We start from the raw sequence: 17,272 nt of genomic DNA, 5'->3' as shown, positions 1-17,272 counted from the left end.
TTTGATTGACCCTACTCCTCATACAAGGTCTTCTTTAGAAAATGACTTTAAAGCTCATAATTGGTTTAAAAATGGTAGTATTTCAATAAATAACATTAAGCGAAAATCTCTATCAAATACACATTATGATCGGTCCTTAAAGGATCTTATCCCACACACAAGATTCCCATTAAGTACTGATTTGAAAATTACATTATATTTACCAAAATCTGTCTAAACGATTTTATGAGAAACGGTTCATTATTGAACTTATTAGGGATTTGAAGCCTGGAAAAATAGGGTCTTCAGAAAATGAATTTTAACAAACACATAGACAAACGCTAACTAACTAATCGCTATCTATTATGATATAGAATCTTAAACGTAGAAAGTTATGAAAGGGAAATATGCAGAACTTAAATTGTTCTTTCAAAATAGAATTGGAAGTAGTGAGGCAAAAACCTTAAATAGAAAATTCCGGTTTTATGAGGGCTATGTAAAATAATGATTCATTTTCCAAGGTCCTGATTTGATTATAACACAATATACACGTATTTTTAATGGACAACCAGCCGAAATGACAGACGGACGGACATGTCTTAATTAGATTATGTGATTTGAGTCTATTGGTATGCTTTAAGATGGCTGTAGAAAAAATATAAAAACAGCTTATTGCATTATAAAAATTTTTCTTTTAAAATCGATTTCTGATCGAAACCCCTAAATCGATTTGTATGTAATCGGTTAAATAAAATATTTTAATTCGTTTATTTATCGGCAAAAAATTATACGAATCAAACAAATGCGAATGCTGTTAATCAAAGGAATACTATAGTGTTTACTAAGATGAGTCAGGGATGAACATAGAAGATATATTTCAAACTTATGACTTTATATATGGGAGCTAACCAGGCTCCGTTAATTTTTTGAACAGATAATAAAAAACACTCTCTAACTGCTGAGGTCCGCTCCAAAGTAAATGTATTTATATTTTGTTGCATGGAACCCAATCCTTTAACTGTTTAAGCAAATAATCAAATTATTTAAAAAACATTACTTTAAAATTGTTATTTTTACATAGATGTTTTATTAATTATTTTAAATATCGATCGTTTACGGTTTTTCTTTTAATAATTACATTTACTCGTATATGTATTGTATATAATAGATGTCTTTAATTGTTTTAAATAATTAATTATAATAATATAATAATATTTATGAATTTTTGTATATATTTTTATTATACTTTTATTTTTTACTACATAAAAATTATTGTTTTCAGGTTACAATTATTTCTTCAAAGTTTAATTAATTTTTAGCATTTTCTTTTTTCTTTGACATATATATTTATTAAACATTGAATAAATTATTTTCAAATAGTAATATTTAAGTTTTTTTCTTAAAATCCCCAATATAAATATAAAGAAGCTTAACATTTTTTTAACTGAACATTTCTATGAAAAAGTATAGGAGAGTGAGAGAGAGAGGACGGGGGTACTAAATTTATAAATGATGAACAATTTTTACATTGACATAATTTTCATAAATTCATTTAATTTTATATATGACATTTAATAGGAACTTTACAGTAAACAGCCTTTAAATAAAAAAATTATGTTTTAATTATTAATTAAATATTAAATACATTTTAAAATATTTAACAAACAAAAAAAATCATAAAAATTTTATTTTTGAACATCTAAGAAATTTGTTTTCAGTTTGCATTTCATTTATTAAATTTTTGCCATTTTACTGTTGGATTTAATAATAACGACCATTATCGTAAATGCCACGAGGAGCATTGTATTTCCTGGGAACATCCATATTATCCATATTACCGCCCAATTTATTCAACCAATTAGCACGTTGAGCTGCAGCAGCCAAAGTATTGCCATTTGCCTCATTTGGTGGTCGCTGTTGGACTCCACCATCTTCATTACTGGATTCCAAGATCTAAAAGATAAAACAATATATTTGAAATTAGTTTACAGGTTTGTGTCAGTCTTAGCTAACAAAGATAAAGAAAAATGTAAGAAACCCATTTGCTTGTACCTACTAGTATTAATAAAGTGTTAATTAGGTACAAATTTATATGTGGGAAATTAAAATTTTTGTACTTTTGTAATTTGTATGTACATTTATTTAATTTGGCTAAGCTTATTGTTTGTTAGTGTCTTTCAAAAAAAAAAAAAAAAAAAAAAATTTCATAATTTTCCCCAACAAATGCGAAATATATGTAATATTTTTCCTTACAAAGCCATGTATGTATGTTAATTTTTCTTAACATCTGTTTCGTTTTTTTCGTTAATACTTTTTCTTAACATTTTCATTTTATTGTTTTTTTTTATGGAGGGATTTAAATGTGAGTTTCATCAACATGTTGCAAGTCTCGCTAAATCTAAATAAATATTTCACAGTTTTGTTTTGAAAACTGAAACCTCAGTCAGTAAATAACGTTGTCGTAGACTTTTGCTTGTTACTCCTAAAATATCGTATGTATTCAAGTAAACGCGGGTATTCAGTTACAATTAATTCCATTTTAACCACAACCACTACGACTGCTACTTACTCATTTGTTTGGCTCTTGGTTAATAATTATGTTAATAATACATATTATGTGTAATAGAATGAGTTAAACTTGGCTTGTAGGATTATTTGCATATTGAATAAAAATAAACAAAAATATGGATATTTATTTATATACATTTTTTTTGAAAGCAACTGCTTGTTTATTAAAACACAAAACATTTCCAAATTTACAACAAAAAAAGAAACAACAACATAATAATTTTTTTTTTGACCACAATCTTTGTCGACCATCTAAATGCAAAGTTGTCAAATTACCTGATGGTACGTTTTTATTCCTTTTTATTTTTAATGTCAACACTTAAGTATGCTTTTTATTAAGAGGTTTATTATACTAGGGATGTTAAAAAGTTTAAAATTATAATTGAAATAGAAATTTTCCAGTTGAATTTTTAGCTGTTTTAAAAAACAAACAAACTTTTTGTCAGAAAAAAGCTTTAAAGTATACCATTTTAAAAAAGCTTTCAGCTTTTTAATAAAAAGGCTTTTCTTCATATAAAAGCTGTTTTGTTATGAAAGGTTTAAAAACGAATAAATATTTTCTCAAAAAAAGCTTTTTAAAAACGGAAATTCTGTATTTTTTTAAATTCTTTTCAAAGCTTTTTTAACAACTTTCTAAAAAAGTTTTTAGTGAAAATAGGTTTTTAACGAAAAAAACCCTTTTAGTAAAAAAGGTTTTTAATAAAAAAGTTTTTTTTTAAATAAAAAATAATTAAAATCTTTAACGAATATTTTAATTATATAATTTAAAATGTTATTTGTTATAATTAGAAATTTAGATAAAAACCAATGACAATAAAAAAATATCATTGCGGACACTTAATTAAAATGATTAATTACGTATACGCCACAGAAAACTCCCAATAACATTCAATGAAACGATCATGACAAAGACAAATTGAATTGAATACTTAACGGTCTATAACATTTAAAATTACAACATATAAATATAATTAATTTCCTTAATAATAAAAAAACACAAATATAAAGTCATTAAATCCCAATTAAATACTTTTCATACCACCATCGCATTACAAACATCTATTAAAATGCTGCATCTCATACATCTTAAAGTTGAGTATGTATGTAAAATAAGTATGTAAATTGCAACATGTTGTTACTATTACTCAAAATACTCATTATTACATTAATAATAAAATAATATTTAACTTGTTTGTATTTGTCGTCATCGTCATTAAATATTTACAACTCAACGTCTTCTTTTTCTTAAGATAGACTAGACTGTGTCTTCTAAAGAAACGAAAACGAAAAAGTTAACATCACTTCACCAACAATTACAATATCGTTATAATCATCATCATCGTCTTCTTAATCCAATCTGCCACGCAACTTTATAGTTTTCCTTCTTTTTTGTAATTTTTTTCGTATTATTTTTATCTAAATTTAACCATTTTTGTATTTTCTTCTATTTCTTTACTCGTTTTCGTAAAAATTATTTGAATTAAATTATTTAACAACAACATTAAAAATGAAAATGCTAAAAACCACATTTTCTTGACGCGTTAGTTAATTTCTAGGCGTATTTAAGTCTTACTCACTCACTTTTACACTTATAGTTTAAACATTACCCTGCAGTATCGTGGTGACTGTCCCCTAGTTAGAGAATAAGCTTTTAGGTAGCTTAAGAACAAAGTCGATTGATCATTAACTAGCAAAAACAACAATATTCTTCAATTACAAATAAACTATTTACTTAAGAATATATTTATAGTTTTAAGTTGAATAACTCCTGCTCGCATTACTTAGGGAAAATAAAGTAACCATTTATAGCACAAATAACCATAAAATATCCTATATATTTTAATTGGAATTAAACAAATAGTTAATTATTCAAGAGGAATATTGAATCCCTTCTAAACTTCTGAGCATTCATTCATAAAACTGAAAAAAGAAACAGTTTTGTGTAATTTTACAGATTCATCATAATAGTAGAAAAAAATTCATTTTTATCTACGTTACGTTTTACTTGCTACATGTAGAGTTAAGTACTTAAGTAGTAGCGTTTTTGGAAATGGAATTGTGGCAGTAGTACAAACATACGTTTATAAAAACAGAGTAATGAAATCAAATTTCTTTTTCCTCAAACATGAGTAATTATAATTGAAGTTTTAACAACAACATTTGCTTGTATATGTTAATGATAAGAAAGTAATCATTAGGTTTCTTTACTTTCATTACTATAACTTTTTCAATTATAAGTAATTGTAATTAGTTATTGGTTAATTATAGGTAATTGTAATCAACAATGTAAGGAATTACATAATGTAAACATTTCCCCCAAGTCTATCTTATGCTATTTTTTGTTTTAGTATAAATAGATTTGGGAATGACAATTACATTTTCAATTACTTTACATTACAAGTAAATGTAATTAAAGCTTTAACAATTATTCTAACTGTAATTGGAACAGTTGAATTTTTTACAATTTTAATATTACAAAACGAAATAAATTGAAATTACTTATTCTTACCTCCAACACTGATTTTAAATGAAATTTTAGAACAAATACATTCTTTTTGATTGCTGCCCTTCTATGGCAAGTGATATTCCTTTCACTTGTGCTTTGCAGAAAAAAAGCCCGACATAAAAACTAAATTAATTTTGTGCTGTTAAAATGTCAGTTCGTATTACATGTTAAGAAAAAAAACTATTTTGTATTTTTCTTTAAATAGGAGGTATTTTGTTTATTTAACAGTTTAGGTTAAATGTTTAAATAAATATTTGTCAGAAAGTATCTATAAGGAGGAGATAGCAACAAGTCAAAGGTAAATACATTTTTGACACTTAATCAAAGTTACATGAAGGTTTTAAATTTCCGGTAAATTTAAAAACATTTAAAACTTTCACTTACATTATAAAAAAAATTTTATGGTATTTACTTTTTTATGAAATAGGTTTAAAAAGGTAAAACTTTTAGTGGTCAATCTTGGGTGGATTAGAGTTTAATGTCATACAATTCCAGGAATCTAAGCAAACAGCTGATCTTATATGGAATCAGTATGAGAATAAATCTCTATGTAAACACTTTCTTAATTAAACAAATGCATGTACGCAGAGGAAAAAAATTATACACGCTTGGTACCAAATTGATACCACAGTATTAGTAGCATTTCAATAACATCCGTTGTCAAAGTATGTACAGATAGTTGTCAAATCAAAAACAAAAATATAAAAAATACACGACGTTATTCAAGCAAAAAAAATATAATGTGTTATCAAAGTGACAAAGCTGTGTTGTCAATAAGAACATATCATTGTCGAAATTACAACAACGATTCATTGTGGGAATCACAACGATGCATTGACGAAATGATATCGAAATTGCAACAATAAGTTGTTGCAATGACAACGATTACAAAGGTGGTTGTCAAAATGATAACTGGGTGTTATTTAAATTTTATACACATCCGTTGTCAAAATGTGGTAAGCTCATATTTGACAACGGATTCTCAGTACTTTTCTACAGTTTTTTGCCCTCTGTGTACAAATAGAAACTCGAAAACTAACAAATTATTTCAAATAAATAAATTTACAAATTTACCGCCTAATCAATCGCAGCCAATTGAAAACTGTCAATATTTTTTGAATATTTAAAATTAAAAACTTCATGGATTTTTGTTCATTGGCAATGTGATCAATCAGAAAAACCATTTTCAGCTAAAAAAACAAATAATTAAAATATTATAAGACACATTGAAGTAGTAAAAGCTATAAGTTATTGACATATTGATGTTAACATAAAACGTTAACAATAAAACACCCATGTTTCTTTTTTGCCTAATCCCCACCTTCTTATTGCTGCTGCAAAAAACAACAGAAAAATATTTCAAATTTTCAACGCTTTGTTTGAAAGAAATTAAATTAAAAAAATTTGTTATGGTTTTGTTTTTATTTATTACAAATACCTATCTACATACATACTTTTGTTGTGTTTTTATTAAAATATTTATTAGAAAATATAAAAATTTGTATAAAACAAAAACTCCGCTAATAACTACAAAACTTCTTCTCCATGAGTGAATTACACAATTTTTTTTTGTTAGAGTCTACCATTTGACATGAATCATTAATCATATTTATGTTAAAATAAATTTACTCCATATTTAACACAAAAGATAAAAACAAAAAGAAAACTTTTAAATAAAACAGAAAACAATTTATAATGAAGTGTTGGAAATTATTTAATTAATTTTTATGTTGGTTTGTATTTTGAAAATCTATGTTGAAAACTTAATAATCTATTAACTCTAGCACTAAACATGTTTAAAATGTTTATGAACAGAAATTAACACTTGTCGAAATATTTTGTTAAATAAATTTGTTAAAATGCAATTTGCAAAGTTGATAGATTAAATATAAACAAATCATAGTTAAATGATTTAACAAAATGTGATTAAATAGAAAATTTTGGTTTTATTATCTTTTCCATTAATATAGGAAATATAGTGGATGTTTCGAAATTTTGATTATATCACTGATTTTTATATTCACCATAAAAAAAGAAGGGGGTATATTGGTTTGTCACTCTGTAACACACTGAAATATTCCCATAAAAGTATATAAGGGATCCAGAATATCCCTTTTAGATTTTAAGGCGATCTAGCCAAATCCATCCTTCCGTCCTTTTGCACATATACATTTAGTTGATGCAGTTAGTTGTATTGAAAATAGGAAATATCTATCCACGATTCCCCCTAGCCCCTTTATAAGGCCCACTAAATTATCGCGCATAACTGACTAAAAAAAAGCTTCCATAGCTGCTAAATTTGGCACAAACATGTTTAATAGAAACATAAATTTCTTTTATAAGGAACTTTTACAAGGATAGGCCCATAATTGACCGTACCCCCCATATAAAGTCCCCTTGAGAAAATTAGTTTAATGCATAACTGTCTGAAAGAAACATCTATAGTGGTAAAATTCCACAGAAATATATTTTTTAAGGGACCTAAATCTTTTCCTAAAATTGTATAAGAATCGGTCCATAGTTCACCCTACCCCTCATATAAGGTCCCCTTCTAAAAATTACTTTTATTTTAAAATTCAATATAGATCAAATCTAAATGAGAAGATTGCTTCGATAATATCAAATAAGGATGTTTGGATATAATATAACACTCTTACAAGTTCTAGATAAAATTTGGTTGCTTAAATTAACGTAGATTTTTAAAACAAGGTTATTCAAGATATTTATGGATTCTTGAAATTCGATCTCAACAAACGGATATGCGGACATCGATTCAGAATATATGCATAATCTTTTATAGCAAAATTAAATTATGAAAATAACAAACATAATCGAAATTAAGTGAATTTTTGGATAATGTTACCGGTTTCAACCTCACCTCCATTGGAGTATGGCGAAAATGCACTTTATTTATTTAATCTTTAACCCAATTGACTAGCGCTTAATCCAAACTCGAAGTCTGTTTTGGGCCTTATTTGAGAAGCTTTAACAGAGCTTTATTTTTTAAAATTTTCTCAAAGAACTAATATATTTCAAGAACTGATTAATCGTTTAAGTTAAAGACACACTAATTTAGTGTATAATTTAATATTAATACAAGAATTAAATGATTCAAAAATTCAATATCCAAAGGCAAAACAAAATAATTGTATAAAAAATAAAGTGTTTAATTAATTTTAAACGATTTACTATTGTATGATAATTATTTAATATTATTTGTTTAATACTCGTACGAGTAATTTAATTATTAACAAAAAATTTATTACTAAACACTTAGCGCCACATGGTTAGTTTTCAAAATAATAAATGATGAATAGATGCTATACACTTGGTACAGGTATTTGATGACTACGTGTGAGGTATTGAGGGTTGCAGAGATAAATATATGGATGTTATTATAAAGGTACCTTCATAAATATATTAACTAATTTTTTTGTAATAACTTATGGTTATTATATTATACGAAGAGTATGTATATGTGCACACCTTGGATTTAAGTAATATTATTAATGTTTTTTTTCTGTTATTTTTACTGTACATAGTATTTGTTTATTTAATAACTTTTACAACATTAGTTAACTTGTGATAGGGTCGTAATTTTAATGATGTTCACAATAACAAACCCTCTAACACCAAGCACAACAACAATACTATCTTCATAATGCATATCTACAACAATTTCAAATGACTACAACTATAACACAAACACAATTACAATGATGATGATAATAATAATTTTTAATTACACCTTAACTACGTGCCTAATTAATTTTCTTTAAGTACCAAATATTTTTTGTTTAATTTTGTTTCTATTTTTAGTTTTAAACAAACATAATCTAAGCCAGTTTTCAAACCTGGGAATCTTGGCTTTAACATAAGCTTGTATAGAGTTAAGACGAGGTAACTACAACTAGTTGTTGGTTGTAGTAGTTAAATTTCATGGTCTAATTTACGGTAAACCATATTAAAGTTATTTACCATACAACTGTTGTATTAAGTTTAGTTAGTTTCTCGTTTTTTCTTAATATTTTTGGATTTTCCATTTTTTTCTTCATTAATATTTTACATAAAACTTTTATTACGCTTTTTTAAGATTTCTGTTATTGTTTTAGTTTGTGTAATTGAATTTACATTCAAGTTTTTTTGAAAATAACTGTTGTTTTTTATTTATGTGTGTTATTTAACAATTATAAATGTTAAATATATGTTTTGGCAAAAATCCAGGTCATAAACTTGACCTTAGCAGAAAAAATAGACAAAAATCCATTACGTTTTTTAAGTTCATTTGGTATTTGTTTTTTATATTATTTTCTTCTCGAAGTGGGCGACTGATTTTAAATGTGTTTTACTCTTCATGAAAGTTTTTTTGGTGTAGAAAAAGAAGAAGGCAGATTTGAAAAACATTAAATCTTTATCTATGTTGGTCTAAAAGTTTTGCAAGAAAAGTAGCAATAAAAGGAATTGCACTCAATTGAGTTTTGTAATTAAAAAGTTTTTCAAATAAATTTAAATGAGCTATTTGAAAAATATATGTTCTAAACTAAATTAAATCAATTATTAAAGGAAGATCTAAAACAAAGCTACTCATACCCTATTCCACACATATTGAGAAGGGTATAATGCATTAATGCTGATGTTTGCAACGCCGAAATCTACAACCACCTTTAAGTATAACAAAGAGCTCAGAATGAAAAAATATTCGTAAATACTTGTGCGTCCTATTTACGAAAATTTCATTCATAATACGAAATATATGTCCTAAAACTTTTTGAAACAAAAACAAATCAATAATACAAAATTACAACATACTACATTACAACCGTAGAACTCCAATTGTGAAATGGAATTGTAATTCAAACCCTTTTCTAATTTACAAAACTTCATTATATTACGAAACTATTTCTTACAGTTTACGACATTTTTCATATATATTAGGTATGGATTTTTTTCAGTGTAGTCCATATACAAATCTGTAAAACATGTCTATAGACTAGTTAATATATAATGGCAATTTCGAGACAAGTGACCTAATTAAAAAATGTAAAATTTTTTCTGGTAAGATTATAGTAATAACCACAGTTACATTCATTTAAAACAAAAATCCTGTAAGACCATAATCTCCTAATTTAACCTCTTATAACTCCGTCAGTTCTAGACTGATCTAGCCTAGTATCCAATAGTACTAACCTTGGTGCAAATTTTATACAAATCAATTTGCTTAAAAGTAAATAGATCATCCCATGATCTAGTCCAAGGATTCTCTTTGTTTGTCAAATTTTTAACTTAAAATAAGATTTTTGTAAAAAAAAAATATATTTGTCACTAAACATTACATTTTACATTAAAATCCATTGGCAACTTGTAAATTTGTGAATGCTTAATAATTTTATTACTTAATATATATTTTTTTAATTATAAAATATTTAATTGAAAGTTAATAAACCCCTAGAAACTTTTTAGCAGCAGTTCAGTTTGGAAACTTGTTGCTTCTATTGAAAGTAGTTTTAAATAAATTTGACTGCACTTTAAGCGAGATGATCGCTTAAGAAACACATTCACTTTTTGTTGCCTTTTTTACCTTGTAATTAATGCAGCGCTCTAATGCAAATTGTAGACCAATAATTCTTGCAAACCAATTGTATCCACAAATCTTTGTACACATCTTTATTGATAATTTCAAATTTTTATTTATCTTTCGGATATTCTTAAAGCAATTTGACACTTGTTAGCCATTTTTATTTATTTTTTGGAAATATAATTAATGCCAAATTTTGCAACAACATTTAGCCATACAGACAAAAAGACAGACAGACATTTTTTTTTTTTGGCTTAAAAATATACAATTTTGGAAAATTCAGTTTGGTTAAGTAATCGCCACAATAAATAAGAAGATAAAATAACATCAATGCGAATGGACGAACGAAATACAGATATAAATTTTTAAAAAAGCATTTTTATAAACCAAAATACAAAATAAATAAATTTATAAGACTCATCATTAACATCGATGAAATTATTGCATGTTTAACAAGAAAAACTGCATTTTTGATTTCACTAATAAAAAAAAAGTCAAAAATGCTCACAAATATAAACTGCAATCAAAATACTCGCATGATTGTGAAAAAGAACATAAATGCAACAAGAGAATACTACTTGACTCGGAACTGCTGCTTGCTTAGTAGCAATATTCATGAGCACGTGTAAACATACAAACAAATGCCACAAAATGTGAAAATAACTACAAATTAAAAGTAATTTTTAGTAGTGCATCATGCAATAAATTCGTATAATAAAATTGTTGAATTTTTTATATCAAATTTGCCATTATTATGGAACAATTTTATATTTATTTTTTTTTAATAAATATTTGAGTCAAAAACAATCTTTTTTTATTTATCTTAACAAAATCTTTACGTATCATTTTTTACATTATCTTGTCGTCCTCAATATGATCAATAGGCTCTTTAGTTTTTCTCCTGTTGTTATTTTTATTTTTTTTTTTTTTAACTTTACGCTGGCAAGTGTGATCATAAATATTTTGATGGTTTCTTTAATTGAAATTTAATATTGAATTTATGGGAAGATGAAGACGAAACAGCATCTTACTTAATATTGCTTGCACACATGTTGCAAGGAGTGTTGCAAAGGCGTTTTTTTAACATGTTTATTTTCGTGTAATTTATGACTTGATTTCATGTCTTTTACTTGTTTCGTTTTTTTTTATTGTTCAATATGATAATGGCTGTTTTTTTTTTTGGTAATAATGTAAGATTTACATTATTGAAAAATGAAGAGATTTTCAAGATCGCTGTAAAATAAATTCAATTTTAGTTTTGTTTTTGTCAGGTGAAATGGTTGATGTTTTATTGATTTATATAAGTTTATATTCAAGGGCCCACAAAGACCCCTAAAAAGTAAAGAACAGGTCATAAAGTTTACTAGATCATAAGCAATAATCTGAAGGAATAAACGAGATCAATGTACTAGAACCATGTGTATCCCCAGTGAAGACATCGCGTGGACGACCAGCCAACCTACATAATTTGGGTCGTTATTATGTTTGTACTCTATATCGTCTATAACAGCTATAGAACAGTTTATAAACTTGACTAAAGACCAATTGACTATAGGCAAGGTCTTAATATAGACCAGACTAAAGTCTTGACTATAGACCAAGATTATAGATCTATTTAAAGTCTTGACTACAGACCAGTCCATAGTCTGGACTGTAGTTCAGTCTTGACTATAGACCAATTTGTAGTCTGAGATATAGACTGACTATAGGTTTACATATAGTCTTTACTATACACCAGTTTATAGTCGATTGTCTAGTCTAGACAATATATCAGACAATAGTCCGGACTAAAGACCCGATAATAGTTTTGAATATAAAACAGGCTAAACTCTGAAATATAGACTAGTTTTAAGTCCTGACTGTAGATCAAATTGTAGTCAATAGATTGGACTATAGTATTGACTGTTCTTCAGACTATGGTCTTGACGTTAGACCAGTCTAAAGTCTTATTGAACTTATTTTCGCTATCTATCATTTTAAGCCCGAATTAGAAGTCAATTTCAAATCTTCAACTTTTAGGTCCACTGTAGTTTACGATTTTATAAGCCTTCACCTGTTGAGCAGGATTTTTTCAGTTTTTAAATATTTTCTTTAATTCACACCCTTATTATATGAATTTCGCTAATATTTGTATATCTTATTTTGTGGCAAAATAAAACGAAATGCTGCAACACAACAACTTACCTGCAACATTAACTCACGCAATTTATCCAAATCATCGCCATGTGACCTTGTCGGTAAATAACGACATTCACAAGGCTGTTGTTGGGCCATTAAAATAACAGTCATCAGAAGGAGCCACCAAAGACCTAAACTCAGACCGCCATGTGTTGTTGTAGTTTTTGTCGCTGATGAAGATGAGGTTGGCGACGATGATAAAGAAGAAGACAATGCAGAAGCAGCTAAATATGATGGTGATGATGAAGTTAAAAGGTTCATGTTATTGTCACTGCTACCACGTTTATTGAAATGCATTTTTATACGTTTCCGGTTTAACGATTTGTTTGTTGTTGTTAGTTGCTGTATTTATTGTTTTCAGTTGCAGTTGCTGTGCTGCTGTTGATTTTATTTTCGTACTAACTCAGCAATAAAAATTTCGCTTTCGTTTGCTGTTGTATTCAAGTATTGATGTTTATTTCAGTAGAATGATTTTTTTTCTTCCTTTCTTTGGGATTTCGTTTAAAGAGGAGTCTCAGCTGCTGTTGTTTGGATGGCTCCTTGTTTCTTCTTTGTCTGCTTGTCTGTCGATAGTCGTGACCACAAAAAGAAAAAAGTGACTGCAAAAATAAAATTGTAAAAATAATAAGATGTGAGCGAAAAAATCAGTTTATAATCATTATTAAGTGCACATTAAATATTTTTGTTTTTTTTTCTTTTTTTGGGGGGGCTTTTTAGTATAAAATGCCTTAATATTTCGTAATAGTAATAAATAGTTGTTATGCCGGTTATTTTATTTCTTTTAATTTTTTTCTACTTCTTTTTAAAAAAAATTTTTGGTGATGGTGTGATTATGGTGCTTTTGGCAAAACATTTTTGGTGAAAAATTACAAAATAACTTTGTGACATAATTAAAAGTGGCATCAATTACCAGGGGTTTGCGTGTATACATATATATAGAGTACTTACAAAAATTACCAAAAAAAATTAAATATTTTTAACCAAACCAACTTTCATACATTTAAGAAAAACTTTCTTACAATACAGAGTGACACCCATAACATTCATATAGATAAATATTTTAACCGGAACTATTCGCTTAGCACTTGTTGCTGTGGTTTCCAAAAACATAAAATGAAAGTAATAATTTTTGACCTAAACGTTTTTTTTTTTTGCTTCTCCTCTTCTTTAATTTGTTGCCATTAACAAAAAATATTTTTAAATTTTTTTTGCTCATAAATTATAGGTTTTGTTGCTGTAGGAGACAGGAAAGACTAAATTTTTTTGTTATGAATTGGTATTGTATGTTATAGATAGTTTGATATGATGATGAAGCTTTAACTTTATTGAACTCTTGATGATTTCAAACATTCTCTTTATTCATTTAAAAATCATTTCCCTTAACATTCAGGAATTAATTTTCAATTGTAATATAGAATAACAACTGCAATATAATATCATTTATTTTCATATGTATATTAACCCTCTGGGACTGACGATGAAGTCTGGCAGACACCAAAAAATCAGAAAATTTTGATTTTATTTCAATTTGTACCTTGTCAATAAATGAGTTGTTATATCGAAATAAAAAAAATATTAAAATAAATAACAACCTAGACCCTCAAACTATATTCAGAAATAGTTTAAGCAGGTTTAGAAACAGATCATTGAAAATATAAGCTTCCTAAAAATGGTGTCTGATAGACACCACGTAAATCGCTGAGGGTTAAACTCCTTATTCATATAACGTTTGCTCCTCAATCATCTTAATTTTTTATTTTTAATATTTTCTTTGAAAAATATACATACATTCATACTTCCTACTTATAGCGTCATCAAGGATATGTTGTAAATCAAAGTTTTTCATTTCTTATTTGTTTTTAACTTGAAATACTACAAGTTGTTTAAGTCTTAAAAGAACTAAGAACATAGTGAGTGAGTAAGACGTAAAATATATAATGATGACAAACAAGAACACATTTGCCACAAAATGTGGTGTAATACAGTAGTGTAATCCATAATAAGTAGATTTTCATCATTCCTACACTTGTAATACGAGGAAGACTTGATGGAGACAACATGAATACGCACTTTCGTTAAATGTGCGTATGTGCTGCTCTAAATAAATTTTTAAATATATACAAGATTTTAACTAAATAACCCTGTAGTTTTTTGGGGAGACAAATCTCAATCTCAAATGAAATTTGTAAAAAATCATAGTTAGTTGATATTAACTGATTTGTCACACACATATGTAAAAAAATGTTTGCAATGGATACGAAGTCAATAGAGTGAAAGTAGTGGACAGCTTAACATACCCTAGTGTCCTATGAAGTAGTTATATACCTAACCTGTAACAAGGTAGCTACATAGCAAATTTCATAACTTGAGACAGTTGCCAATAATTGTAGGGCAACGAAAGAGTTTTATACAGTTATCTCAGAGGGAGTAATAATTCATTTATGTCAATATGTGCATGTTGGTTTGGAAGTGATAATGGATACTATATACTTTAATGTAAATATTTTTTATAAGAAGTTGAAAACTTTAAAATGAATCATGAACTTAAATAACTTTAACGGTATTCAATAAACAATTGAAAGTATAGTTAGGTAAGACCGGCTATGATGAAGTTCATCATGGTTCCTTTATATGGGGCAAATACAGGATTGTAGGCACATAATCGGAAGTACTGATGAAGAAGAAGGTAAAGCATATCCCTGTCGGACATTCATCGAAGTTAGATTTATGTTAATGATATAAAATTAATCCAGAAATAACATTCCTTACGAACAATGAACACGAATTGTATATCTGATCTTTATTTAACCAACAAACAATTTTCCTCTATGAAAGAGCGCACAACAGACCCGATTGTGGCCTAGTTGTATTTCTTCGTATTTGATGTAGTAACATAACCTAAAAGGAGTTGTTGTGCCGATTTTTGTGAATTTTCTCTGATTTTAAACATTTTCATACAAAATTTTAACAAATTTTCTCCAATATATCGACCTACTAGCTACTTCACAGACTGAGGCCGTAGAATTAATTCAATATACTTTCCATTAAAGTGGTGTAGGGTATAAAAATGTTCCAACTCCAACTTTTTTCTTAACTGATTCGGCAAATCTCAATTTCAACTAACAGTTTTAAACTGCGACCAGATCTGCACTAGATACGAACTTAATTAGGATTTTTTTAAAGAAATATAAATGATGATCACAAAAAAGTCATAATAATTTAAGACCTCTACCGATTTACTTTGATTTCTCTCCTAAATCCCAAATATCGATCACTTAACAAAATTTTCCTAAATTGCGATCCATATTCTTAACCCATATCGACAAAATATTGATTAGAAAATTTGTCCGAATCTAGTAATTGAACCTAGTTCACAAATCGCCAAATGTTACAAATTCAGACAAATTTTTTTAATCATTTCGTTGTACTGAAAAAAAAAAATCATTTTGTAATTAAACCTTATTCACAAATCGCTCAATGATAAAATTTGTTTAAGTGGATTATACAAAATGGCTTAACAAATTTTAAAATTTTTCAAATTAATTTGAAAATTATTTATGTATTACACTGTTTTTAATTGATGCTTAAAGATGTTTAAAATGTTTATTATTTTCAACTATATTTGTTTTAATTAAATTACACAATACTATAGACTATATTTACACAAAAACTGCACTTATTAAGTGATATTTAATTGTCTCAAAACAACATTTCATAAGCCAAGAAATAGAAAATTATTTAATACATAATTTTAAAAAGCACTCTTTCAATATAATTATTTAATTATCAACAAAATGTAGCTTTTATCGAAATTCATATAATTTCTTTTAATTTTACTACTTTGTATAAATTTTGTAATTATTTATTAGAAAACTTTATTAACTTTTTAACTAAACACTTACATCACTCACTTGGTTTTGATGTTGTGCTTTTCGTTACAGTAAATTTAATTATTTGGTTTATAGTTAATATTATTTAAACTTTTGCGAAAAAATTCGAAAACTCTTGGAAATTGTTTATATTTTATTATTTAATAAAAAAAATTAACTTTTAATTTCACGTTTTTAAGATGCGACCGTTTAACTTTGTTTGGTACTTATCTAGGATAACACAGTTGAGTTTTTAACGCAATATCCTTTGGTAGCAATTGTATTTATAGCCGAAAAATCCTCTGTGTGCGACAAAACGAATAGCAGCAACAATAACAACAGCACAAACAAAAATCTAAGCAGCAATAAGAACAATATCCTCCACACATAGATACATATAGAAACACACACATACATTATTAGAGATACACATATACAGTAACAAATTGTTACACATTCCAACACATACACTCTTCACATACTCTTCTAAAGAATTTGTATAAAACACTTTCGCTTTGGCTTGAAATACTATCTCTTGAATTTGCACAAAACACATTTCGACAAAAGCAAAAACACAATGTAAGCAACCAACTAACT

At 26.9% G+C, this 17,272-nt stretch overlaps 1 protein-coding gene and 1 long non-coding RNA gene across 3 annotated transcripts in view; one reads left to right on the top strand and one right to left on the bottom strand.

Annotated features, from left to right (window-relative positions):
- LOC124420729 overlaps positions 1-17,272 on the top strand; it is a 53,735-nt gene that overhangs the window by 6,491 nt on the left and 29,972 nt on the right. The gene's annotated exons all lie outside the window — the stretch shown is intronic.
- LOC111680700 lies at positions 1,200-16,933 on the bottom strand. 2 transcript variants are annotated; one of them, XM_046954719.1, is made up of 3 exons: positions 16,718-16,933; positions 12,813-13,405; positions 1,200-1,932 (listed from the first exon to the last, which is right to left on the bottom strand). In XM_046954719.1, the coding sequence occupies exons 2-3, from the start codon at positions 13,101-13,103 to the stop codon at positions 1,741-1,743; spliced, it is 483 nt and encodes a 160-aa protein (XP_046810675.1). In that variant the 5' UTR covers positions 13,104-13,405; positions 16,718-16,933; the 3' UTR covers positions 1,200-1,740. The 2 variants fall into 2 exon arrangements, with proteins under 2 accessions (XP_046810675.1, XP_023298174.2); XM_023442406.2 differs by having other exon boundaries at positions 16,709-16,922.

The sequence above is a fragment of the Lucilia cuprina genome, chromosome 2 (assembly GCF_022045245.1).
Source record: "Lucilia cuprina isolate Lc7/37 chromosome 2, ASM2204524v1, whole genome shotgun sequence".
Lineage (NCBI taxonomy): Eukaryota > Metazoa > Arthropoda > Insecta > Diptera > Calliphoridae > Lucilia > Lucilia cuprina.
The sequence above is the reverse complement of the archived record's forward strand: the minus strand, read 5'-3'. Positions and strand labels throughout refer to the sequence as shown.